Source organism: Accipiter gentilis, chromosome 32 (assembly GCF_929443795.1).
Source record: "Accipiter gentilis chromosome 32, bAccGen1.1, whole genome shotgun sequence".
NCBI classification, from domain to species: Eukaryota; Metazoa; Chordata; class Aves; order Accipitriformes; family Accipitridae; genus Astur; species Astur gentilis.
The window spans coordinates 3,944,153-3,969,634 of NC_064911.1; the positions used below are offsets into that span (position 1 = coordinate 3,944,153).

Genomic DNA, 25,482 nt, shown 5'->3' on the forward strand with positions numbered 1-25,482 from the left:
ATATGCTGAAATCAGGACTGAAGTTCCAGGAGCCCATGTGTACAGTGCTGTTATCACAGAGCCAGACAAAGCTGTCCCACGGGGAATCCGCACATGGTCACTGCTGGACTAACAGAAAAACACATCAATGCCTAGCACAGCTGGTCTGTGCATTCCCAACCCATACCTGCATGAAATTCAACCACTGTAAACTGGCTCCTCAGGCCACATCACAGATTATGCTACACTGTGCCTGATGAGGAGCTGTAGCCTGGGTGATTGTGTACAACCCTTGAGCCCTGGCTTCACTTCCCAAACACAGTAAAGACCTCTCGTGTCATTAGAGAAAAGCCCTTGAGCAAATTTGTGTCTCAATGTGATCAAGAAGCAATACAGAATTAGCTTTATGTCAATGTACTTTCTGATGTACACTGTGAGGTTTTATAGTAATACTGGCTCAAGCATTCAAGTGACTTCAGATATTCCATACCACAAGTTCCTGAGATTGCTGGGGTATCCAGAGTTTATAGTACTGGTTAAATTGGTAGAGCTGAGGATACTTAGAAACTTTCAGGGACTGCAGTTCTTTATCATAGAGCTGAAACATCAAGCAGAGGGCAAGGGGTTCTCTCTGAGAGTGCAGGAGGTCAGTGAAAACGGCAACAAGATACTCTATGATGTGTGCTCCTAGAAAAGCAAAATAAAAAAATGAAAATTCTGTTGACTGAAGTAAGCTGCATGAGCACAGACACTAGGGCAACCCTCTTTCCTTAACGCCTGGGCAACAGGCCATATAGCATCATTTAGAAAAGTACTGAATAGGACTAAAAGGTGTTTGTGATAAGCTAGACAAGTGTTCCTGACCCACTGAGGTTATCTGGAAAAATCCTCCATACAGTAGTCCTTGTTGAAGTAAATAATCACTCCACTTTAAGACACACGCTCAGGTTGGCCTGTTTCCTTCCAGACAAGCATAAAACTAACTCTGTCTTTACTGTGTTGTGCTAAACCTGTCTGTATTCTGTTGGACAGCCAAGCACCACCTAAGAGGAAAACTGATTTGTACTGGGGGGAACACATCCAGGTTAACATGCACTGGTTAAATATGGAGCATTTCCTTTCAGAACTGGGACTTTAAGTCCCACCCCAGGTGCTCCTCAACAGCCAAATATACATAGGACTTAGTGAGGTGCTGTGGGGCTGGCAAATCCTGCTCTGAAAACAACTGCTGCCTCTGACTCCTCACTCCACCAAATCCTTTCCTCAAGGAGGTGGTAGAACTTTGCAACATTCGTCCCTGGAGCTTCATCTCTGAAGAAGTTTTCTTTGGAAAACACATCCATTTTCTATTCAACAGTCCAGTCCTCTCTTCCCTACTGACTAGTGTCAGTGGAAGAGCTGCCTACAGCCATTGAAACCACCCTCCTCTCACAATTTGCATACTCTGTGCTTAAAACACCCTGTTACTGAAGCGCAACTGCTTCCAGGCCGAAATTGTCCATGCAGGGACAGTATCTCTATACGCTCCTCAGTCCCCTCTATACTGTCCTTAGAGCCTGGGGTCATTCTCCTCCTCCACTTCCCTATATCTCACAGGGGAAAGGTAGGCTCTCTTTTTCTAACATGGACAAGTTTGTTTTCCCACAATCTAGGAGCTCCCTAGATTAAAATGGCAGTTTATAGAATGCCTGCATTTCCATCTATTTTCCCTACTCCAGAAACCAAGAGTGAGCTTTAGGGTCAGGAAAAAAGGACAGAAGCACCTCATAAGCTTTAATGCCTCTTTTGAGCAGGGAAGACCACGGATCTGTACCTCCTTCTGCTTGCAATGAAGATAAAATGTCTTGAGGAGCTCATTGGGTAAAAATGATTCCACTTGTGCTCCACGACCATAGATGATACACAGAAACAAAAAAGTCTGTACCTGTTCCATTTTCAGTCTGAAGCAACAGTATATTCCTGGCTTCTAATGCGGCAGGGACAACAGCACTGAATGGAAATGTTTGGATAATCATGTCTTCATTTAAAGTGAACCCAATTTCCTCATCTAAGCCATCACTGCCCTCAATTAGGACATCCACCATATCCAGGACATCTGTTAAGTGAAGAAAAAATGTAAGCAGAGGATTCAGACTAATTAGAAAACAACAGAGGTAGAATCAAACACTCCAGGAATACAAGGCAGCTTCTGAATTCTCAAAGCAGAAAAAAGGATGAAACGCATTTGTCTAGCGATGTAACGGTAAATGCAACTGTAAAAATCACTGTCTCTAACTGTATGCTTACCTTTACTTTTTGCCTTTCAACACCGCTGTCCAGCTGACAGAAGTAAGGAAAGGGAATAGGTGCACAACCTACTGCTATCATGATGGCATTAGGTAAGGACTATCAGAGCATAACAGTGACAGGAAACATGTATGGAAAAGTACGAAGGAAGCAGCCACTTCCCCTTTAAAAGAACATCCTGAGCAGTCTTTGAAGAGCTTCTCAGGTTTACATGGCCAGAGAACCACATCTGGTCATGAAAGAGTCAAAGACAGCTTTAACTTATGAAGAAGATACCATGTATTCCATGGCTGGCATTACGTCTCTGTAATACAGTCAGCTCAGGGAACTGATCCATCTGGCACTGTGTTAAACTACCTCAATTATCTTACATTTATGTACTGCAAAATCCTACGCATGGACTATTATAGCAGAACAGCTAGCACATGGTAAGTTGTCCAAGTGTCCACATCTGCAGAATTTCGAGTCTGCAGTAAGGCTGTGACTGGTCCCAGAAAGCAGGAGCAGCAAAATTCTAACTGTGTGCCTGGGAGTAAGAAAGGTCCCTAGGGTCCCCAGCCCCTTCCTCCTGGATGAAGATATGAGCAGCCCCAGGGAGAAGAACTGTAATAGTTTTCATTTTAGTTAGCAAATGCTGCTGCAGGAGCACAAAGAGAGATTTCAAATACTGTTAAAACAGTGTAGCTGCATCAGAAATTACTTTTGGGGGTAAGGTGGTAACTTTGCAATTCAGACTACTACTTCTGATATTAAATACAACTGGAGGGCTCAATCTTGTAGGTCCTTAGTTAAGCAGGATTTCTATGGTTATCAGTCATCAGTTTGCAGATTAGGGCTAGAAAATTTAGCAGGAAGTCTTGGAATTCACTGTTGAGGGAATCACCACATACCGTCAATGTGAGAGATGGGGATGCTGATGTTATCAGAGTCTTGTTTAAACACGTTAACTTGGAGCACACTAGCTTCCTGAACAAGGTCTGCTGCTTTATCTGTATATGGATAGGGGTTTGTCACCAGTTTCAACAGGATCTGTTAACAAGGGTTGAGAGAGAAACGTTAAGTACACAGGCTATTAAGTTACAGGAACCATATCTTGTTAAGAAAAACTATGTGCTAAAAGTGGTTGGAAGCTGGGAAACTTTTAGGAAGACAACTTCCACATACTTCTGCAGGAATCTGCCTATATGGTTACTGCTGCACATGGGACACTGGGTCTGATGGAAAAAGAAATGTCCACTGCAATTTTGCACCTAAAGTGCTACCAGAGACTGAGTCCCTTGGGAAACTGCAATGAAAAGGAAGCAGTAGGCATTTAACATCCTGAAAAGTAAACAGGAAATGTCAACTTTTCTTGTTAAAGATTACAATTTACTTAAGTCTGATAATTTTGGCAGGTATGGCCACATGAAGAAAAGAGGAGATAAGAGCTACCCCCACACACAACACTCTACCCTTATATCAACAATGCTGTAAAAACAACTTATATTTCTGGATTTAATTTTCCTCCAAATCAATTCATTGTCCTCCCACCCAAGACAAGAAAGATGTCAGCTCTGTATAAAGAATTACAAACACTGCTTCTCTCAGAATTCACTCACTGATCTTTGACAGGTTTCTCAAAAATAGCAACAAAATAATTAGTTTCCATTAATGCTGTTCTTGGCATTGTTTATCCAGCTAATTTGAACAGTTGTTACCCTTTCCAAAAATTGAATCACTGCTTCCTTTTTGTCTTCTTTTGTATTATCCAAGTGTTCCAGCCAAACTGAAAGTTCCTTCCACGTGTACTCAAACACCCCACTGTCACGTAAAACCTGTCCAGAAAACCAAAGGGGGGGGGGGGGGGGGGTGGGTTAAAAAAAAAAACACAAAACAACTAAAATACAAAATCCCAAAAAAGCACAGATCTTTTTGTCTAGCAACTTCATGTTTTCTTCTTGGAAAGAATAAAAGAAGAGCAGGTTGATTAAAAGAAATATCTGTCATTCTCTTCTCACCCCCTCAGTTCAAGAGGCCTTATTCCCACTGACTACAGCCACTCTAACTGCACAACAGAGGGTAAAACTGAATGCCTTTTTTAAAACAGTATCTCCCAAGACTGTTCTTAGCATAACTAGGACCAAAGCCTAGTGTCTTCATCACGGCTGTTTGCTTACTGCTCTCTCAGCAAGAACAGCAAGAGGTGAGGCATGACTATGTTACAGTCGATGAATGAAACCCATTGAGCTCTGCCAGATACACACATGCTCTGTAGGGAAAAGGCAAGAAGCAGTCCTGGGGCACAGAAAGGAGGGCTTGAAGAATGACCAAAATAAGAGGCAAAACATGGCTTACTCTCTCACAACTGGGAGAATCAGCTCAGAACAACTTCTTTCTGCTCCTGTCCTCTCAGAGCACTCCTCCTCTCACCTGCTGTCTGCAGCACAAACCCAATACAACTCCCCTTGGTTCTTGTCCTCACACTGACCATGCATATGGGATGGATCCTATATGCACCCCATTCAAGTACACTGCAAACACGTATTCACCAGACTGGGCAGAGAGCACATGGCGATCTGAATGAATGAATGTTCATTCCCATGCATTCGGAATACAAGACTTCTACAAGCGCTCGGGACACAGGAACCAAGCATGTGCCGGGGCAGTATGCAACAGACTGAGAGGCCGTTGCACTACCTGCAGTGCTGCTCACTGCAGCAGCCTCTCTGTCGCTTCACTGCTCAAGACCTACGGTGCAGGGGCCCAGAGGAAGACAGCCAACTACGGCACAGAGCCACAGCCAGGGCCAATCCACCTCCTGGTCCCAGCCGGCAAAGAGCCTGACATTTTGGACAGCTGCAACAGAGCTCGTGTGTCCCCTGTCCCATCACACGGCCTGAAACACCAGATGCGTCCCCTGCAAGAGGGACTACTACAACACTGTCTCACACACTGGCAAGGAAGGTCCCCCTAAGGCACAGCCAAAGATAAGAGCTGGGATAAAGGCTAGCAGGACTTTCAGTCCAACCACATCAAGACCTTCTGTTGTCAGTAGTCAGCCAGCACAAACCCTACTGAAGTCAAAGTTGCCTGGACACAGAGAATTCGTTCCCTCCACCTTAGTAAATCTTATTTTTATAATTCCAGGGGAGCAGGCTATACTGCTTCAAGAGGGTTGTACATCTTTACACCATTACAGCAAGGAAAAAAAAGCACCATACCCTTAAAACCAGCCTGTAGGAGCCGGGGGGGGGTTGAGAACTACCAATGTAATATAAAGGAAAAATCATTGCTACGTTAAATCTAAGTCAGGCTACTTGTACTTAAAAGAGTTAGGCAGATGGGTAAACAACCAAATAACAGTAGGTCCTGACCACAGCAAGGTCCAGAGAGAAGCGTAGGCATACTCACAGTTGCTGTGGGTGGTGAGGTAGACACAATTTTACCACAATCAAGTAACAGGCATTAACACATTTAGAAATTTTTGCCTACTTCTATGTTCTCTAAATTCAGGCCCTTATCTGAGGCACCTAAATCACGAACTTGGTGACCCTATGCTCCATCTGTAAAGGAAACAAAGGAGGAGAAGGGAGAAGAGGAGAAGGAGGAACGGCTGTCTGAAGGACAATCCAGGATGATTTGAACTGCGCAATTGTAGAACCACCTGCGCCTCACTCTCCACAAGAGAAGAAACCTTGACCAGCTTCCTAACTCTGGCACTTACATTAAACGACTGTAATTATGCGGGATTAATCTGTGCCTTTGTTTCTCCCCACACAGAAAAAACAAAGGAAACCATCACGGCTCATTTGCTCTACATTTACCCTGGGTACACCACCAGCAGCTATAAAAATAACACCGTTGCTTACATGAATCTGACAGGATAATTCATTTAAAGAAAGAAAGAAGAAAAAAAAAGAAAAAAAGGATTCATTTTTAAATAATTAACTATTTTTGGCAGTCTTGAAATAGAAATACACTTGCAGCTCTAATGAAAACAGGCAAGAACAGAATGTGAAATCCAAAAACATGCCTTCCGATTATATGGCACTGTGTTGAAAAATAAGCAAAACACACTCATTAACATCTATTCTTAGCAGCCTTTCTGCTGACATAACTGCCCTAACTTCACTGCTCCTGTATTCTCCTCAGAGAAAATGAAACGGACTGAACCTAAAACAGGAAACAAGAATGAGTCAGGCAGCCCACGTCTCCACTCAGCAAAAGAATCCAAATACACTAGAAAAACTGTACTAGATAGCTTTTGATTGAGATGTGCATTACTGTGAGACAAAGTTAACCTGACTTTAATCCCTTGCAGGGATCAAGGGCAACTAAAACCTAATTCAATCACTGTAACTTTGGTTTAGTGAATTGAACATTGCAATTGCACCCTGTGATTGAAGCTAAATGCAGAAATTAAATGCAAAAAGCTGTAAACAAACTTGTATGCCACTATTACTATGGGACACTGCATAAGGAGCCCTGTCAGGGCTTAGAACAGCTTTTTGGATTTTCTCTTGGCGGGGACAGTTGTTTGGTTGGCTTTGTTTTTAAATGTAGATCTCTACGCCTACTTAGATAACTAAAAGATACCCAGTTTTAAAAAGATACCGAGAACAACAGCCACTGATGGCTTCATGAGACTTGTAATTGATCAGCACTTCTGAAAAGTCAGATAACTTATTTATATGCACAAAAAGGGATTTTAAGTAATTTTTAAGACAAAAGTACTCCTTGTATCAGACTGTAATGAACAGGACTATTTCGCTAACTAGCTAAAGCTTTAGGAAGGCTAGAATGACGAAGTACAAATTAAGTAAATGAGAATAAAAAAGAAAAATCAAAAATAATATCTTTTTGATCAATGTCAAGACCTTTGCAGGCACAAACTACATTGATTTATTACAGTATCAGAATTAATTCAGCCTAGGGGGGCAGGCAAACATTAAATACATTTTCCTTACTATTTCATCAACTGTTGCAGCACATTCAGTTGACAGCATTTACTTTCACAGAACTATGCTGGTTGTGGCTGGGATGGAGTCAATTTTCTTTATAGTAGCTAGTATGGGGCTATGTTTTGGATTTGTGCTGAAAAGAGTGTTGATAATGCCAAGATGTTTTTGTTACTGCTGAGCAGTGCTTACACAGAGTCAAGGCCTTTTCTGCTTCTCACCCTACCCCACCAGCGAGTACGCTTGGGGTGCACAAGAAGTTTGGAGGAGACACAGCTGGGACAGCTGACCCCAACTAACCAAAGGGATATTCCAGACCATACAACATCATGCTCAGCATATAAAGCTGGGGGAAGAAGGAGGAAGGGGGTGATGTTCAGAGTTATGGTGTTTGTCTTCCCAAGTAATCGTTACATGTGATGGAGCCCTGCTTACCTGGAGATGCCTGAACACCTGCCTCCAGATAGGAAGTAGTGAATTAATTCCATATTTTGCTTTGCTTGCATGCACGGCTTTTGCTTTACCTATTAAACTGTCTTTATCTCAGCTCATGAGTTTTCTCGCTTTTGCTGTTCTGATTCTCTCCCCCATCCCACTGTGAGGGATGTGAGTGAGCAGCTGTGTGGTGCTCAGTTGCCAGCTGGGGTTAAACCACAACAAGAACATTTAGCTAATAGGTAGTTACCTGACAGAAAATTCCAAGAACAGTCACAGAAAACAGAAAGACGACTCTGTTGACCACACAACTATGCAGTAAAGGTATCTGCCTTAAGAAAAAATTTTACAATCCTGAAATTTCAGACCAATGGGATATAGTGAATATCTTCATATTTCAGATCAAACACTTACCTTGATGATCAGTTTTTTGGTTGAAATTTTCAGATGAGAATGGTTACTTGTAACAAACATTTTCATAAGTAAGTAGAATACTGATTTTTCACCAGATACCTTCTCTGACTCAGAGACATCCTAAAAGAAAAATATATTAAAATTCCTCTGGTACAGCAACATTGTACAGGATTATGCTGCACTGAAGTAGATATGTAATATATTATTTTATAGACCTGACCAAAAATACCAAGGCTAGAAAAGAATGGGATCAGTTATACTACTTTACATTCAGTGAGTCAGGAAGTTGAATACAATGATTTTTTGGAAAGTGGAAGAAGAGAGAAGTAGCAGAAACACCAACTAATACAGGGGTCCAAGATAAAGCCACCTTCCTCCCCAGTCATCCATTCTACTTGTACTTCTGTTATCCCCAGGAATTCAGATTTCCTACAAGTACTGTCTGAAGAAGAAATATAATCATTTAAAAGACTGATCTCCAAAGAACAGGAAAACAATGCAAGGCACGGGGATGCCGAACACTATCTGAACATCAAATGACAATACTTCAGCCACCTCCCCTGCTTTTCTCACTGACTTGCATTTGATGTCTAACAACCGCAATCCTCTGTAATATTGCCAGATTTGGCTTTTATCTTTTCTGTTAAAACTTCTTTGTACTAGAAGTGCAAAGCCACAAGAAGATAGCGTCTTTGCCCATTGCTAGGTTTTCCTTTGCTTGCTCTTAACTCTCCTCACTTCCTTTACGGCCAACTGGAGAGGACAGAAAATCTCCTACAAGACAGGGAGGGTCAGTCACGACACCCATGGATGTCTCTGCTTCCCCCCAAAGCTAGGCCCACTCTTTGCTCCAAACATGAAAAGCAAGCCTGCAGTAAAGAAGAGGGCAGGGCCCTGAAGGTTTCCAGTAATTGTGGAGAGGAGGGACAACCTTAACAAATAACAGAATCTTCCCTGGGAATCGGTGGGATGGCTCCCCTCAGCAGCTCATTTCCTCAGTCTGAAATCTCAAGCTTTCCAGACAAGTGGAAACCAGCAAATTCTCACTCATGCCCCTCTCCAAAGACAAGGAGAGCTGAAGGAACCTTATCCAGCCCTCGTCTGGCATGCAAAAATTTCTGCCCTTGTAGAAAATCTTTTCAGCTCAGAAGGGATTCTTCACTAATGCTAAGACTATTTATTCCTACTGGTTTCACAAAAGGGTCACCTCCTAAAACAACTGGAATGGGACTAGTTTAAAACTAGGCAGTGCCAGATGTAAAGATTTGAGGACAACAGGCTAAAGAAACATAAATCTGCCTTGAAATCTCTTACCTGTACTCTGAACCAGGCAAATTTATTTGCAGGAAGTTCCAAAGCCACTTTCAGTATATGGTGCTGCAGAACAGGAGGGACCTCCTCTCGGAGGCCCTTTTCAGTGACAATACCTGAGGTTTGAAAGCAATACAGTCAACTTTATTTTGGTGTATATTCCTGAGTTCTCAGGAACGCTAATCATTTAGGGTTTCAAACCACCACTGTGAGATAAGCTGGCAATCCACAAATTTTCATACCGCAGACACTACAATTACGTTTGGCCAACCTAAGGTTGGAATCCAGCCCTCAGAGGGAGAGTCTCACATGCCCCCGGCACAAGACGTTGCTGGTGCATGGGAATACAAAAACTCTTCTATCAGTCTCAGCAACCCTGAAAAGCTGTGTCCTAGAGATGAATAAACTGGAGACCGAAACACAGAATTTAAGTCAATAATAAATCTTAATGCTTATTCTATTACAATATTTGCTACAGGCAATAGAACTTTACACTTGTGTCTATCCCTATATTACTTTTATTATCTGCTCACAACTGCTGTGGCATAACCTCAGAATTATTCACCTTACAGGTCACAAAGCTGTGCAGAGACCTTTGCAGTGTGCTCCAAAAATTGACCTGCCCACACTTTAACTGCAGTTAAGTTACCTACAGAGATCAGCTGTATAAAGCTTAGATGTCAATGTGCTTTTCATAGTCTGTGTAGTGTCTTTGTGGTCTACATTAGAGAGAGAACAATAAATTTAAAAACTCACTACAAAGTCTAGCCAACAGCAAGACCAAACAACAAAACAGTACCAGCTGTTTAAACAACATATTGCTACAAGGTAAAAAAATATGCTGCCTTTGGAGTGTATGTTTCAATCAGGGTGAGGGGAAAGAACAACAGAACTCCAAGCTGGCATCTGAGAGAATGAAGTTTCATGATTCATTTATGCTATCATTTTCCACCATACCATCTTTCATAAAAATTAATATCCAGGCTCACTTCATTACATTTAATTTCCAGCCTGTTCAACTTCATTATTTCATACTGTAACAAAACATACCATAAGAGATTTCTGCCTCACAAAAAGGTGTCCTGCCTTTTGTCCATTTTGAAGAAAGCAGACCAATGCAAGCAATAATGGGATAAACAGGGTATGTGATTTGGTGAGTCACCAAGTATACAAACCAATTAAATATGCTTTGACAGAGGGAGAAAAAACCTCACACGAGAGAGTTGATTGGGGGTGGGGGGTGTTTAAAGCCCCTTTTTCCCCTGACAGATTTTAATTAAGGCATTTGCATAACTCCCGTCCTTACACATCCCAGACCTGCCTAAAACACAGATAGTTGCTCTAGTTTGGTGGCCTACAAGCTCTGGTGGCCCACAGACAGCAATGACACCCAAATAACATTTTTCTCTCTCCTACAGACTCAATTTTAAATGGCTGGATTTATTGTATCACCAGCAGTATTGGAGGATCTTGCTCACAGCCCATAATCTGTGGCTCATCATCCTTACTGCATTAACCAGGTACAGAATGTCTCTGTTTACTTCTGCTGCATGAACAGGAATACCCTCTGTGAACATGACAACAGAGACAAAAATACAACAATATTGCTAAAGTGTTTCCTCATACAGATTTTCCACAGGAGATAATATCATACAGAATTCTGTTGTTCTCCCCACACACTCCCAAAATATGATAAAATAATTCAAGACACAGCAAATGAAAAAAGTACTTGAATGTTGAAAGATTTTCCAGAGGAGACTGGTGAATTGGTACATGCTCCTCCCCCACCCCAAACCTTCTGTGAACTACCCTTTTAAAAAAAATTCTGTATCACTGCGGCTAATAAGAGTTTGGAAATAACTTACTTATGTTGGATTGTTGACATAGGTCTAGGAGAATTACACACTCAAATCTCATTAAGAGTTGGACGTAAGTCTTCCTCAGAAACATTAGAATTAAAACCCCATGAAGACCAAATATTTGCAAGAATATGACTCAAAGAGGAAGGCTGTAGCGCAACCTACCACTTACAACAATTGAGTGTAGCAGAGCAGCTATGGAATTCAAGAGGGCAGAGTGCCAGAGCACTGCAGAAATAGCAACAATAAATGCCAACACAATGAAGAAACTAAAATGGGTTACTTTTAGAAAACAGCTCTTTCCCTATGTACACAGAGGGCAAACATTCCCTTCTGCTGTGGACTTTGTAAATAGCCAGAGAAAACAATGAAAGGTTAGAAATACCCATCACATACCTTTTAGCAGCTTGCTAAAATCAAAGTTGCTCCGTGCTACCAAGTGGGGCACAACCTTCTGATAAAGGCATATGACCTGAAGCAGTGCAGCTTTCAGAAACAGTGTCTCAGCATCATCTGAATCTAGACAAAATGTTTACATAATTAGTTCCTCCTTCCTTCAGACCAAGAGAGCACAGTGTAGCACATGCGTTATCCAACATAAGAATTACTAACTATATTTCCAATAGACTTGCCCATGAAATGATCAGATATCTTCCTCATGAACAAGAAAAAACAGAACAGCCACCCCACCATGGAATCCCCAGTTTCCTTCCCCAGCATTCCTGTGTGAATACTTTTAAAACTAAATCATCTTATTCAGTGCTTAAATTGGCAGTTGCCGTTTCTAATTTGATCTGAAAGTGCTCACACGGATAAAAGACAACCTCAACATTTTAACACTCACTATAAGAATCCAATCAGTCCCACTACTGTTTAAATTAAGGCTGAACAACAGAAAAAAGTGAAGGAAAGGATATGGTCATGCTGCTGGTTTCTGGGGACATTATTTTTACCTAATGCCAGGTAGGTTTGACTGGGGAAGTACAGGAGACAGTACACTAATTTGTTACTAATTTATTACTTCAGTTAAAGGTTTCTTTCTTTCCCTTCCCTCTTCCAAAATAATACCTTCTCAATGTGACCTCTTGGCAAGAGGAAGATAAGTATCTGTATGAGAGAAACACCAACCCCAGTTAAGGCAGCTGTTTACTTCTTAGGAAAAGCTATCTCAGCAGTTACATATTCTTTTAGTTTATAACATGAGGACACATAAAAGCTACTTGTTATCCAGTCACTAATGAAAAGGAGGCAAAATAAATGGAGGGCAGCCAAAACTTTTTTTAAACACCTACTTTCTTCCTATTAACTGGGTCTGCATCAGGGAGCTATGAAGAACTGGTTGCATGTCATGCATAAACTTTGTCTTTGTTTGCCTGGGTCTCAACTCCCATTCAAAAAGAATTCTCTAGTGGCCACAGTGCAAATAAAGCTGTAAAAGGTGAGCTGAGAGTAAGTGATACCATATTATCACCCTAGTATGCAGAGAAACTACAGCTACAGTACTTTAGAGATTAGCTGCTCCATTGGTTTCAGCAAGCACTCTACCAATAAATAGCCTCGGAGTGTCAGCATTGACCACTATTTTGCTGCCTAAAGCCACACATAGAATGACATACACTGAAAAACTCTCTGCTCCCTGAAGTCTCACTGTGGAATATGCCCTGTGAATAAATGAAAGTGACTGCAGATTTATCTTCAGCCTATAAGTAAAATATTGCAGGCTACAGAGACTACTAAAACTTCCAGTTCCCTGCAATGGGACTACGAAAGCAAGTCCTTCAGGAGAGACACTAATTTTGAGAGAGGAATACTGAAGCCTTCACTCCAATCCTCTCTGCCTCTTACAACACTTGCATGTTTCTCCTCCTGTACTACAGCAACACGAGCATTTGCGTAGCCACAGTAACTAACAGCTTCAAAAAAATGATCTCATGGTAAAATAACTTGGCCAAATGAAAATTCCTCAAAAAATTATTTTTCAGGCTTATCAGTTTCACTGCCTGTTTTATTGCGTGGCTGCAAAATACTCCTACTAGCACAGGAAGGTCAAGGACAGGAGGGTTAAGTTCAACAAGGGGAATTGCAGAGCCCTCCACCTGAGCAGGAACAACCCCATTTGCCAGTACATGCTGGGGGCCACCCAACTGGAAAGCAGCTTGCACAAAAAAGGTTGAACATGAGCCAGCAATGTGCCCTTGCCACAGAGAAGGCTACCAGCATCCTGGGCTGCATTAGGCAAAGCATTGCCAGCAGTTCAAGGGAGGTGATCCTTCCCCTCTACTCAGCACTGGTGAGTCCACACCTGGAGTACTGTGTCCAGTTCTGCACTCCCCAGGACAAGAGAGATATGGACATACTGGAAAGAGTCCAACAAAGGCCCACAAAGAAAATGAAGGGACTGGAACATCTCTCCTAAGGGGAAAGGCTGGGAGAGCTGGGACTCTTCAGCCTGGAGCAGAAAAGGCTCAGGGGGATCTCATCATCCATGTATATAAATACCTGAAGGGAAGGTGCAAAGAGGACGCAGCCAGGCTCTTTTCAGTGGTGCCCAGTGACAGGACCAGAGGCAATGGGCACGCACTGAAGCACAGGAGGTTCCCTCTGAACATCAGGAAACACTTTTTTACCGTGAGGGTGACCAAGCACTGGCACAGGTTGCCCAGAGAGGTTGTTGGAGTCTCCATCCTTGGAGATATTCAAAAGCTGTCTGGACACAGTCCTGGGCAACCAGGTTTAGGCAGGGGGGTTGGACAAGATGACCTCCAGAAGTCCCTTCCAACCTCAACCATTCTGTAATTCTGTGACAGCAGAAAGTCAAACTGCTTAACCTAGTAGCAACTGCAACTTATTTGTCAAACTCTGTTCTTAGGCAATTCTGATGCTGGTCAGAATTAAACTGCCTGAAGAATTGAACAAAGCAAAGATGAATAGTAAATGCACAAGTGACATCTGGACTCTGCTGAAGTGAATGACCTTACATGGGATGATTTCACAACACCTATTCTATACATGTAAGAAGGGGTAACTCCACCTGCTTTGCCTACCATGCTGTTCAGCAACTTCTGGTGTCTCAGTCACTGCCTTCACAGTGGATATAGCACTTTCCCTTTTCTCCTCTTGGCCATCATGGTGTTCTCTCCCTTGCTTCAGAAGGGACTGCCAGACAGCCACTATATTGTTCATGTCTGGTAAAAGCTAAAAGCAGAAAGAGTAAATTGCAACAGCTCTCCTGCATGAGACAAAGCTACTGTGATAAAAATATTCACAACAAACCAACACAAGGATTTGCTGCTCTTCACAAAGGTTGTAACTGACCTAGTATGCAAGCAGAAAAAGATCTGAAATCAAGTAGTGTACTTTCACTTCTGTAGAACATAAATACTGGAAAAAACATTTTACTGAAAAAACTTCCTGTGAAAAATTTATGTTTGGTTCTTCATCCTCATGGTATATTTCCAACTCAAGTGCTACCTTGTCTAGTAACTTCTAACTCTTGAGTGAAGTCCGCTGGCTAAAATTTAGTTGAAATCAGGAAAAGAATTTGCGTTGAGCCTGTTCTTGGAATTCATTTGCAGCACAACAGCTGTCAATGTTACAAATTTGTCTCACAACAAAATTTAATTTTCATTTCCATCAGCTAGCTGTGTTAGGAAACGTAATCTACTACCACACCAGTTATTTAACACCTTTTAACACACAGCCTTCCCCTCCTCCTGCCCAAAGATACTATCTCCTGGCTCCCAGGCCACAACCACTTGGAGAGAAAGCATAGAGTAGTTACCAGCTGCAAAACGACTCATGTTAGACCCCAATTTTCTTTTTTACTTAGTACCTTGCTGATGGCTTCTCTGTACAGCTGTACGAATTCCTGCATCACTGACGGTGTGTAGATTTCCGACTTTTGCCAAATTTCTTCATTCAAACAGTACTCAATATTCTTCAAGGCTCTTCTCAGAACCATTGATACAAGTGACAGTATGCTGTGCTTCACTACTGTGCTGGGTAACTAAAAGAAGGAAGTTGAATTAATGATACTTCAGTGTTTCCTCTTACATTTTGCACATAATCAGTACTCTGAATATACGTTAAAATTTGTTAATGAATTAATTATTTCCTAAACCTTGGCTTGCAGGAAAGAATCTGTAGGTTTTCAGATTCCCAGCCTAAACCACTAGTGAGCGTTGGCAGAATTGGTGCTTGTGAATGTCTCTTGGAAACAGTATCAATGGGTTTTAATTAATTTCCCAGTGCTTTCCCAAGCCAGATTTATGCTGAGACAGACATTACAAAACATACGTAATTAAACAACTTAAGAAACTTCTTGGATGATTACACACTTAAATCAAATGGTATTAACTGGGACAGAAAAATCCAATGAAATACTATAAGCTGCTCTTACATTTAGACCTTGGGTGAACATTATTTTATTGCACACTGCAGGGACTGTTGTTACCATCACCATAGAAAGCAACCTGGGAAGAGGAATAAACTCTGAAGTCTTAAAAGAATTGGAGATCTCTGGTTGAGCCTCATAGATCTGAAATAAAAATAACAATTTAATCAACACTGATATAGCACTGGAGATAACAGCTTCTGGGGAGAATTTTACAGAATGGTTTTGACTTGTCAAAAGTAATGACAGCACTAAATGTCAGCTTTTACACAGAAATGCTACAGAGCATCCCCCAGACTCCTATTCAACTAAACGGAACATCTGTATGTGACCTGCATCCCGGCTAAATGCCACCTCTTTTCAACAAACAGACTACAGATCCTGCTTGCCCATCTTAAGCTAAACAAAGAGGCAGAGAAACACTCAGAAAGGACAAAAGGTTTTTCTAGCTGAGCTTCAATGTTGCTGCATCTCAAAAAAAGTATCATCAGCTTGGTGTTTCTCACTGCTTCTTATGCCAATTCCTTCCTTCCCAGTTTAGTTAAATGTTTATACAGCCTCCTGCTCTAAGCATGGCTTTTTACCAAATTACCTTCCAACTCACTCTATGTCTACACTTTTTAAAGCAGCTGTGGCTCTGAGCCATGGGTCATTTTCCTCAGCACCCATAGAAAACAGGATGCCATTTTCCCTCCTCCACTTACCATCTTCAACATTTAACAGCATCCTGCTACTTCTTTCCTAACATACCTACAGGAATTGATGGTGTTATTTCAGAACCATTAAGTCCTTCCTGTTTATCTCACTTAAACCTCAGTCACTTAACTTCCCCACTGCTGGACTGGTTGGTTTTTAAAATCATTATTATGAAATATTATGCCTGCCTGCTTTTTCATGATTTTAATGAACTCTAAAGCACTGTGCATTTACAGCTGTGAACACAATATATCTTCAGACAAGTGAGTTTCCTCTGATACAGAACTGCTGCTTCTGAAACAAAATCAAAAAATCCCACTCCATGATGGTCAGCCTATTTCCTCTGAAATCAGCAAAATCTTGTTCCTTGTCATTAGGAAGACCTTGGCTAAATTAATGAATTCAGAGTTAGTTTATACCTAACATGGCCACACCACAGGCTGACTGGGCTTTGTACTGCACAGTACTCAAATTGTAACAAATTTTACATAGGAATGGCATTATATCTTTCTGTAATAACAGCAATCAAAGGCAGGCTTACCAATCTACTACCAAGTTCCTTGGCTTGGTAACTTTTCTGTAGGTCAGGAATGTTTGACTTTACCATCTTTCCTACTACGGTTTTGTGTAATTCTGCACTACTGTTTAACAAAAACTACTTCAATTTTTGGAGGAAAAAAGGAGCATTTGGATTGCATATTTCTGTGGAAAGGTGGTGTGCATCATTCATACTTTTACCTTTTTGAGGAGCTTCATATTGTCCATCCAAGCAGACTTCAGTCTAGGAACAAAGGAATACCGGGTCTCCTTAAAGTATCTGTTCAATAAATCTGGGCATACTTTAAGAATATTCACCATGAGATCAGCAACCATTTCATCTTCTGTTGCAGTTTTTAAACCAAGCAGAAAGCGCAGAAGCACCACATTTCCTCCCCTGTTGAAGACAAAAAAATACTTTAAAAAAGAAATCCTTATTTTGATACTTTACATGTGATGCTAACTCTGCAACTCCTCTAACCGTTGCTGGGGTAAATTCAAGGCAAGACCTCTCACACTGCTGGCATAATTTCTGAATTTATATTCAGAAAAGTAAGAACTGAACTCACTTCCAGGTTTTCCATATGACAAACAGTAATTACATTTAATTAAAACCAGAAATATGTTCTGGTTTCAGAAATATTCTAACCAAACTTCACAAATCTAAAAATGTAGAATTAAAACTTAAACTTGGAAGCATTTTCCGTGGTCTTTCAGTCCACCCCACCCCCCTTTTTTTTTTAAGTTTTCTTCTGTATGTCCCTAAACAAAGTGAGAATACCACAGATACCAGACGAATACCAGTTAAAATTTTGCTCAAAGCAAGAAACAACCTGCTCTAGCACCATGCAGTATTAGTACCTGCTACTACAATCTAGCACCTTCTTTGCCCAGCTAATGTGATGAAGCATAAACCCAACCAATGAGAACCCCTCTATGGAATTAAAAGAGTCGCAGTTTATCAGTCATAATCTTACTGAACACATATTTTTAACTACTTAGCAAATGGAAACAGTAGGGCAAATAGGTGCTTCCAGACTAGGTGTTGAGGCCAAATTCTGACACTACTGAAATCAATGTTGGCATTTTGCCAAAATCTGGAATAAACCATGTCTAGTTCTATAAAATGTAAATTAGACTAGGTATTTTACCACCATCTAGTTAACACTGCAGTTTTGATGCTTTGTCATCACATAAAAAAAAAAAATATCTATGGTCCAAAATCACACCTTGCAACAAGAGACTTTTATCTAGTTATACACAGACATGGCTCAGAGAAACATGACCATTGCCAAAGCCCCTATGAATAGGGCAGAGCACTCTCTACTCTAGCACACTGAGGTATAAGGAGATCTAATAGTTTGATCTTGGGAAGTTAAAAAACAAAAACAAGAAAGCCAACGTATTTCTTTCTTCTGCCATGGATGAAAGAGACATGGAAGCAGAATTCAGTAAAGTTACTTGCAAAGGCCTGAAAGGGCAGACAAGATAACTAGTGAGGTCTCTTGTTCCTAGCACAAAGTTCACATACAGTCTCAGCTGTCCAGTGACTTACTTGCCAGAAGTTCCAAGACTTGGATCATAGAAAGTTATGCCATGTTTCAGAGAGCAGCAGAGATCCATTAAGAAGTTATGAACAAGTTCCCGTACCACCATCTTTCCCACCTCTTCAGAACCTTGACTCACCTATAAAAATCAAAAAGGAGTAAAAAAAGCATACGATTTTTGGTATCACAGAAGAAACTTATATTAATTTCACTCTAAATTTTACAAAGTTCCTTTTACAGGAATGCTAAAGACAATTTGGCTTTTGTTCAGATTAACAAAAGAAGTTTCAGTTTCTCTATTAAATATATTATTACAATACTTTTTGTTTCAAGGAAAGCAAACCTCCCAAATTTAGGTACATACATACTATTTGCAGGGCATTACTGACTTAGGGCATTGGCTAAGAAGACAGACAGGAAAAGATAGAGGAAAATCAAGCTAAAGAAAAGTAGTGATATAAAACTTACATAAATTGGGCAAGGCCATCCTAGGACTTTGAAGTCAAGGATCTAATATTTAATCTGATATAACCAACTTTCAGTTATGTAGGCCAGGCTCACTATGAGGAAGTTCAGAAAGACAAAAAAAAGATAAAACAAAAATAATCACTGAAGCCCTCAGCATAAAGCATGTGAAACAAGCTTTATGTGTATGTGAAACATACACATTTTTGGGCCAATTTGACAAAAGATGGAACCACTTTAATACAGGGCAAGAAAGATGGATAGCTAACAATGCACTGAATATGCCAACGCTTCAGGGAAAGGTGAGGCATCAATGCAATTACAGTCACCACACAAAAATGGAAGTGACCAAACAACCATGTCAAGCAAAAGAAAAAAAAGTGAACCCAGATTCCATTACCCAGCACAACTCAAGATCCCTACGAAAGAGAAGTCTCCTGACAATTGCAGTTGGGAAATCACAAACCATGACTCACAAGGACTGCATGGAATAATAAGAATTTAAAATTACTCAAAACTGAAAGGGATGTTTATGAATAGGGTCATAGCTCCAAGCAGACACCTACTAAAAATAGATCTCCTCCAAAAGGTGTTTACAGTGTATCAGGATTGGAATGGCATAGGCATAAACATCCAGTAGAGAAAGTATAAGAAGTCAGTTGTTCGGTGTTAGAAGTTTTGAGGAAGAATGCTTGGGCTTCTAAAGATCAAGCATTAATCAACACAAAGCTGAAAAGCCTGCAGCCAAAACCCCAGTGGAAGCATAGAAGTCTTTCTACTGCTTTGCATTGGGCTTACAGCCACGTCTTATATATTACCACAGTGAAAGAAGGGAAAAAAGAGATTAAGTGATTAAAAATAAAAAAGCAAAATTGTAAACTATTTATGAGGAGATGACAACAAAACATTTGCAGCACTAACATACACCCACCAGCTGCGGCACTGATCCTTGCCTCATCTATGACTTTAGGAATGTGATTTCATGGACCAATAGAATCAATAACAGCTCAACCCTCAGAAATCCTGTCACCCTCTCAAACAATGTAAGCTGAAAAGGCTGGCAACCATCTTGGGAGTTTAGGTCTCATATCAGATCAGTGTGTAGGACAAGAATGACGCACATGGTAAGAACATTGCTCCTGATACATTCTCCTATAGAGACACAAATGTGTCCAGAAAACGGAATACAGTACAGGGAAACAAACCATCCTCCTCAAGCGATGAGAAGCAGCAGAAAGTCAGGGCTTCTTTTTAAGTAGCCTCAGCAGACCCCTCTTCTTGAGCTCATCAAGGCTAGAGTAACTGGAAGCTATTTCAAAACCTGTGGGCTGCAAGTGGTGGGGAGGGTGGGGAGCGGGAAAAGCAGGACAAGGACTAGGAGTTACAAAGAAATAAGTTACCAGACCTTTAAATCCCCAGGGCTGACATCAGTAATCCCATTCCACCGGTAAAGTGAAGCAATGTGAATCAACACTTCTGCAGTAAAAAAGCGGACCTTCTGGGTTTTGGTGATATTTTTATTTTGAACCACCTGAAAACAATGAGAAAAAAAAAATATCAAACAAACAACTTTTCTATTTATTGCAAGTTATCACAAAATAATGGCAAATAGCAACACACTTCATTCTTCTAGTACACACACAGCTCACTCTACTCACTACAGCAGATAAAGGTTCTGCCTGTCCCGTTAACACTTCTTTCACATGCTCCTGATCCCATCTTGACATGGTTGAAGCCATAGGGCTCTACACCAACTTCTGCAAACACTGCACATGCTGGACAGGACAGACTTGCAAGTTCAACTAAAGAGCACAGAACGTATCTAGAGTAGCACAGCCGCAGACTTAGGATCATGGAAACCTGCTGGTAGAGATGGTAGAACCTGCTACAAATAAAGTTTGAATGGAAGTGAAAACACAATGGAGGAAGTTCTCAAAAATTCTCCTACTGTGTTTTCCTGTCCACATTTTTTTAATTCTCATTCTCTTTGCTAAACTGAAGGAGTCCTACAGTGTGTTAGGTTTCATCAATAACGTAACAGTACATGATGTATGATTCCCACATGGGAAAAGCTTCATTTAGAAAACAAAGTTTGAAGGAGGTTTATTTTACATTTAAATGCTATCTTTCTTTTTCTTCACTTTCCAAGGTTATTGCAACAGAAAAATGAAAGAATATTTTTGGCTTTAAATTGACAGTTGTGAAAAGTCTGAGTCTGAGGCAGGCTCTTATGGTTACACTCTAAATTTGAAACTATTTTTTCTTCATTCTCTCAATTGGTCATACAACAGCTCGTGCAACATTGCTACAATAATTCAAAACAGAGATTCAAAATCATAGATACTAGAACTAAAAATATTTTTAAAAACTTTTTTATAGAACTAGAATAAATCTCTCATGCAGGTGCTCTACCCACAGCAGCAACAAGCTGGTGCATCACGGTGAAAGAGGCACAGCCATGCTCAGAAGCTAAGGAACAACAAAGCACAGGAAAGGCAGTCGAGACTAAACCAACTCTCACACCTTTCAGCAATTCCTGCTTTCAAGTTTTCTCTCTCAACCCTACTATATCACAAGGTTATTTCTCTCTGTTATGAAAGAAACAGAAAAAAAAAAACACTCCAAAGGGGAGCAGACTTTCCTCTCCAACAACCTTCTGGTAGCAGGTGGAATGTACACTTTCTTTTTCACAAAAAATTCTCTGATCTTGGGAAGACAATTTTATGACAAGACTTCCCATTTCCTCTACCTCGCCAAGAAATACCTTTGACTGAATTTATCTCCTGCAGCAGAAACCTTGCCATCCTAACAGTAAGCAAGTCCAAAGACCAGCTAACCAGGACCACAGGATGTGGCCTCAACAGAGCCCTGCCAAGACTGGTTGGGGAACAGTACCAGTTCACCATTGAAGGGTACCACCCTTCAACTACAACCAGATAGCTCCTAGAAACCCATTTCACACCACAGTCCCCATACTAAAAACACAAAAAATCCTTTTTCTCCTGGAAAGAAGATTGTACATCATTACCTGGCTCAGAGCTAACAAACCTACTCAAATCGAGCTGACTTCCCCATTTCAGCATGAGACATATTAATTGAAGGACCAATCTTCCTGTCACTGGAAGCACCAAAAAGATTCCAGTTCTTCTGACCTTACAGGCTTGGCACTGATGCAATCGCAACCCATGAAACAATCAGAATGTGTTGGATACCGCACACTAGAGATGAGCTGAAATTAGCATCCACATACAAGCTATTGCAATGACTTGAAAGTGGGCATTGAAAAAGCATAACTAGCTTCAGTCCTGAAACACTAATATGGCCAAGCTATTAATCTCCAACAAATATCAGTAATGGACACACTGACAAACTTTCAGAAGCAGCACCACAGTGCCAACATCTTAAAGAGCGGTACATTTTATGAGAAATTATTGCAAAACTGTTTCCAGCAGCAAAGAAAATAGAAAACAACACAGTTTCAAGGGTATATCATACCTTAGTTCTCAGTGTGGAAAGTAGAAGATTGACAGTAGAAACTTTGTCTTCCTTTATTTCAGAGCGAAGAATATCTGGAATGAAATCTAAGAAGACATTTCAAATGTTAAGTGAAAATGTGAAAACTATTTTCATACTAAAATGCTTCAGGGAATTCATACCCATTTCTCTTCAATGTCATATTATTTACCTTACTGTTATATTTAAGAATGAACCAAAAGGCCGCAATCAGAGTTCAGAAGGAGGATGTGTCTGTAACCACAGTGATGAACAAGTAATGCTGCCAAACCTACTCTCATCAAAAGTGGCTAATTTGCCACCTTCGTTATTAACACTTATTGCAACAGCATCTGTCAACTTCACGTATGTTTCCGGCCCCAATGTGCTATGCAGTATTTAAACTTGAGTAAATGCCTGTCCTTACCATTGAAGGACTCACAATTGTTTCACTGAGAAATTCTCAAATGTTTGGAGGTTACATCTCCAACAACATGCACCATCTTTTGGTTCACCTCTGCATCCCAAACACAGAGAACTTCAGAACCTTATAAAGAACTTCAGCATCTTACAGGGGAATGAAAGCTAGCTGTGCTGACTGTGTCTATGTGTGCAATGCCACTCCCTGTCCTGAAAGAACTGAACAACTGTGAGCAATTAAAGGAAATCAGCAGCCACCAGGGTAGCGTGAACAATAGAAGTAAATAACTATGGCCTGTTCTCACTCCCTCACTGTAGAAGAAACTAATTGCTGTCAGCAAATTACTACTTTTTTTTTTTAGAGTATTTCTGAATTCTTTCTTAACTTTACCAAGGGTCATAATTCACAACTTGAGAAACATTAGCAGTAGATTTCAAATCACTAAAGCCAACAGAAGTTTCACATCAACTTCAGCATGTAAGGGATCAAGCCTTAATTAAGTGTATGTAAGATTCAATTTTCTGGATCCTCTTCTTCCATCAGGGCAGTTTGACCCCATTCTCTAAAGACATGGGCGTAACATACTCCTGGACTGCACTCCCATGTAATGCCTCCATAAAGGATGCAAAGGACGCTACACTGGTCTCCTGAATCATTGACACAAAGCAGTCTGATGGAGTACACAACAGCTGTCCTACATGAGGATAGAAAGGAAACTGAAGTACGTACAGTCTTTAACACTTTTAAAAAAAATTTTAACGCAACATATCCACTGTTACTGTGTTATGAGCAAGGCTGGAGGCCATGAAGTTGTTTTCTGCTTAGTGACTCTATGACCTCAAAGTTATATTACATTTACCTTTTTTTACATCTGTGTCATCAAGGGCTTTCTATTTCTGCAAAGTTTTTGCAGACAGCAAATATTACTCTCAAGCAGAAGAGGCACTCACTAGAATACTGAAGTAGTTTAAAGCTTTTCAGGTAACACAATTAAAAATATGTATTTTGTGCCTTATTAGTGCTGTTTAACTCATTCACATTTTGAATTAGCTCATATTTATTATCACCTATAAAAGACTCTGCCTTAAAAAAAAAAAACACCAAAAAAACCCCCAAGCAATTGTGAAGCACCTTTTAATTCCAGCACCCGTGTCAAGATTGCATTGTCACCAGCAATTAAAAAGGAGAGAGCAAACTGAATATAGGCCATACGGACATCAGGTCTCCCCTAAAAAAGATAAAAGGCACTGTTAGCATACAGATTGTAACACAACTGCAAAATTAATACTGCAACAATTGATTACCCTTTTAAGTACTATAAACAGGTAAATTAACTTCTATAAACATGTTGCACATAGCCATACACATACATTTACATACAACATATCTACAGTATATGAATTTGAAAAACTTGTGTTAAGCAGATCACAGTCTGTTAAAGTTAACATCGAAAAGGGAGGTATCCTAGTTCACGTATTTTTCAGTTCTCAGTATACAAAATACGCCATAAATTTAAAAAAAAAAAAAAAAAGAAAGAAAAAGAAAATGTTAACAGTAGTTTCATGCCAAACCCTGTACACACATCACTGAACATCCTCACTTCTGCACCACTTGGTATGCTGGTCAATTCACAAAAATACTCAAGAACGGTAATGGCAGTAGCGCTGCCGCAATTTCTTAATATACAGGCTTCCAGAGCAGCACCAGTCTTGGGGACTCTTGCTGTTCATTGCCGTCTTTGAGCTGCAGGGCACTACAGACATGTCTCAGCTATCACAGCTGCTCATGGAGCCACCCGGGTCATGTGACTTAGGATAAAAAACAAAAAGCCTTTAAAAAAGGGGCTAGTATGTTACAAAACTACAAATTCAGGCACAGTGGAAGTAGTGAAAGCTTTGCCTGGAAAAGGATCATAGGATATGAATACAGAATCATAGAATGGTTTGGGTTGGAAGGGACCTTGAAGATCATCTACTTCAACCCCCCCTGCCATGGGCAGGGACAACTTCCACAAGACCAGGTTGCTGAAAGCCTCATCCAACCTGGCCTTGAATGCTTCTAAGCAGGGGGGCATCCACAACTTCTCTGGGCAACCTGTTCCAGTGTCTCACCACCTTCACAGTAAAGAATTTCTTCCTAATATCTAACCTAAATCTACCCTTTCAGTTTAAAACCATTACCCCTCATCCTATTACTACATTCCCTGTAGATTCCCTCTGCGATTTATAATTTTTTGAAACTTTCTGTGCAAAATTAAGTTGCGTGTAAAAATGCCTGAAAGAAGATACCAAGTAGGCTAAATATAAGGCAGAAGTGACTCATGAAAGTGTTGAAAGAAGAAATAAAGAGAAAGAAATGAGATTTTGCTGTAAGCTTTGGGCCTGATATTTTTATATTAAAAAAATCACCTCTGATAGCCAGTTGTGACATAATAACTTCACTGAAAACTGAGCAACAGTAAGACCTTCAATCCGTCTTTGGAAACCTTCTTCCTTGTACCTTACTTGCATATTTAATAAGCTTGTGGTTAAAAGACTACATCCAAGCATTTAAATTTAAGGGGTGGAGGTACTCCTAAAGAAAACTTCTGCAGCAAGGTCAAAACCCATGAAATTTGACATTCCTGAAATTGTAAAAGGTGGATTCACGGAAAAAGGTGTGCGTTTCGTTTTTTGCCTTCTACTTGATTGCTTTAAACAGTCTCATTTGT

At 40.5% G+C, this 25,482-nt stretch overlaps 1 protein-coding gene across 1 annotated transcript in view; it reads right to left on the minus strand.

Annotated features, from left to right (window-relative positions):
* Window positions 1–25,482, minus strand: part of URB1 (URB1 ribosome biogenesis homolog) — a 57,178-nt gene that overhangs the window by 26,022 nt on the left and 5,674 nt on the right. Inside the window, exons 5-19 of the mRNA XM_049835085.1 lie at window positions 23,904–24,000; window positions 22,355–22,440; window positions 20,265–20,390; window positions 18,403–18,533; window positions 17,049–17,244; window positions 15,621–15,758; window positions 15,054–15,227; window positions 14,266–14,416; window positions 11,618–11,740; window positions 9,366–9,478; window positions 8,052–8,171; window positions 3,963–4,079; window positions 3,156–3,294; window positions 1,904–2,074; window positions 470–666 (exon numbers count right to left, since the gene is read on the minus strand). Of these exons, the coding sequence (XP_049691042.1) occupies window positions 470–666; window positions 1,904–2,074; window positions 3,156–3,294; window positions 3,963–4,079; window positions 8,052–8,171; window positions 9,366–9,478; window positions 11,618–11,740; window positions 14,266–14,416; window positions 15,054–15,227; window positions 15,621–15,758; window positions 17,049–17,244; window positions 18,403–18,533; window positions 20,265–20,390; window positions 22,355–22,440; window positions 23,904–24,000 (2,079 nt within the window). The remainder of the gene's footprint in view (window positions 1–469; window positions 667–1,903; window positions 2,075–3,155; window positions 3,295–3,962; window positions 4,080–8,051; window positions 8,172–9,365; window positions 9,479–11,617; window positions 11,741–14,265; window positions 14,417–15,053; window positions 15,228–15,620; window positions 15,759–17,048; window positions 17,245–18,402; window positions 18,534–20,264; window positions 20,391–22,354; window positions 22,441–23,903; window positions 24,001–25,482) is intronic.